This window comes from Montipora capricornis, chromosome 1 (genome assembly GCF_036669925.1).
Source record: "Montipora capricornis isolate CH-2021 chromosome 1, ASM3666992v2, whole genome shotgun sequence".
In the NCBI taxonomy this organism is placed as follows: domain Eukaryota; kingdom Metazoa; phylum Cnidaria; class Anthozoa; order Scleractinia; family Acroporidae; genus Montipora; species Montipora capricornis.
The window spans coordinates 49,490,594-49,493,093 of record NC_090883.1 but is presented as its reverse complement, the minus strand read 5'-3'; the positions used below and the strand labels follow the sequence as shown (position 1 = coordinate 49,493,093).

At 38.1% G+C, this 2,500-nt stretch overlaps 1 protein-coding gene across 1 annotated transcript in view; it reads right to left on the bottom strand.

Moving 5' to 3' along the window:
- Window positions 1–2,125, bottom strand: part of LOC138047060 (ubiquitin carboxyl-terminal hydrolase MINDY-3-like) — a 12,125-nt gene extending 10,000 nt beyond the window's left edge. Inside the window, exons 1-2 of the mRNA XM_068893754.1 lie at window positions 1,926–2,125; window positions 1,376–1,460 (exon numbers count right to left, since the gene is read on the bottom strand). Of these exons, the coding sequence (XP_068749855.1) occupies window positions 1,376–1,460; window positions 1,926–2,058 (218 nt within the window). The 5' untranslated portion in view covers window positions 2,059–2,125. The remainder of the gene's footprint in view (window positions 1–1,375; window positions 1,461–1,925) is intronic.
- Window positions 2,126–2,500: the final 375 nt, after the last annotated feature.

Sequence of the window (2,500 nt, the reverse complement as noted above, 5' to 3'; positions counted from 1 at the left end):
TTCAGGTACGTCTTGAAGAGGAAGTCATCACGTTTTTTCCAGCAAGGCTATTATAGAACTTAAAGTGGAGATGGTCAAAACAAAGTCATGTAAACAACCAGTCAATTTGTGTGGCAACTGACACTTTAGGAGACCTCAGTTGAATTGCTCGAAGTTTTGCAACCATTTTCAGTTGAGACAAGTTGGCAAAGGGGTGAGAGCAGTCAATTAAGTTCAACCTACACGTACACAGGTAATACTACTGACATTATATTTGTCCCAGCAATACGGGGTACTCCAATTTTCCCCTCTTGAAAAAAAAAATTTAAATTTCATAAAAAGGTTTGATGTGGCATAATTTGATAAATTTGCTCTCTGACCCCAACTAGAAGTCTAGCACATGTCCTTGGCTACACACCGTTTTAATAAGTCTAATATATGCCGTTTTCTGCTAATAACGTTGAACTCTTGCTTTCAAATTTTATTTAGAAATGTACAAAGGCCTAAGACCTTTCCGATTTCTTTTCTTGTTTGAAGCCTTTGTACATTTCTGAATAAATTTTAAAAGCATGAGTTTGACGTCATTCGCGGAAAATGGCATATATTAGACTTCTTAAAAGGGTGTATAATTATAACCTTGAGACATAAAATTATCATCATCATTCAATTGTCATTATCCTTGTCACAAGGAATTTCATCATGACCAAGAGAACTTTCTCCATCAGGATCTGCAGCTCATACCTGACTTAACATTAGCTCACAGTGACTAAAATGATAATAGTCCTATGATCCCATGCTTTCAATTCCTAACCAAACCCACATCAAAACCTTCTTTCGTCAATTAAAAAAAACAAACAAAATAAAACAACCATTGAATCACATTTAACAACCCTGAAATCAGGGGACTACACTATACCTACAACTGGGCAAGTCTCTTATCTTGTAGCCAATTGTGTACTTTGTACGTGTAGCTGGCAGGGTCGTTAGTGGTAGGTGGAGTCTGCTAAGAGCCTAGAAGGTCCAACAGGCTGGCGCTTATCTCTGGTTTTTGTAGCATGAAGCGACTAGGAGTATTTCTACTCCCCCCTGGATGGGATGCTAGTCCAACGCAGGGTTGTTAGTGCTACAAGCAAATAACGAGCAGCAAAGCCATGTCAAGAATGCACCCTTCCCCATTCGCTGCTTGGTGTTACAGCTCATTATTAATATTTTACCTCCTGTACCAACAATCCCACCAGCTACACAGGCTTACTTTTCTTGAGGGTGACAAAAAGGAAAGGAAGGCATTAACAAGAGCATTATTATATAATTGTGTTCTGTCATTTCCTGATTCTAAAACAGTCCTTAGAAATTTAACTGTCGAAGAAATGACCACAAAGTCTCAATTAAAACATACCACAATTTTGAATGAAACATTTCGCTTGATAGAGTCATTAGTTCTTGAACACAAACAGACTTGTGATAAACAGGAGATTGTGAGTCTACAAAAAAATAATTAAGATGAATAAGAATTACATCAGGGGATTGTTGAAATTCATTTAAATAATCATTAAGTAAATAAAATGGCCAAAATCGATTTATGGGCAATTCATCATTTCCTATGCAATTACATGTAGATCTCTTTGTCTTTCAGCCTAAAGGGAATTATCAGTCTGAGAGTTCCCCTTTACCTCTAGACTATTAAAATTAAGATGAGGGCCAATGGTTTGTGGTGTTCATCCAAGAAGACTCTTAAGTCTTGCTATTTGCAGATGTCATTGTAAAAGTAGCACATTCTCCTATTACTTTAATTAAAGACCCTGAATGTTGGTCTTGTCAGGGATCAAACGCAAAAACCTCCTGCACGAAGGCCCAGTGCATTGGCTCAACTGAGCCTCAGCCAACTGGTCTTATAATTGTTCTTAGTTTTGAATTAACTGAGACAATAATGTTTTTTCTACATGTACCTGGACTATTGGATAATGCATGTTCATCAGCCTCCTCTCTCTCCAATCTTTCTGGTGTCATGCAAGGTGTGAACACTAAGTGATCTCTGAGAAACACCAGCGTAAATTTCTCAGTTTTGACATTCTGAAGCATCTCACAGAGTGAACAAACAAGAAAATGCCTGACTTGATCATCTGTGAATTTACATGCAATGAAAACATGCTCTGGATAAGACAAGCTGCATATAATTGCCGACAAAAAAATTGCCTTTATCTACAAAAATTCTAATTTTCAAAAGAAGTTACGAAGAACAGTTCTTAACCCATTGAGTCTGGTGAGTGAGACTTTTACTATCGATCTCAGACGTCCGTGGACAAGGGCTTTTTTCCAGCCCACTTCAGGGACTGTTGATTTCAGTCTGCGGTTGAAAAATTCTGATCACGTGATAACATTTTTTGTGGCTCGGCGGTTTTGAAAATACAGACCACGTGGTGCTAGTCCTTCGTTCTTCCCACGGCCGAGAAAAGAAAAAAACCTCAAAAAAAGTTTCCACCTGCTTCTTATTTTCTCGGACAAGGCTTTTCCTGGGTTACCC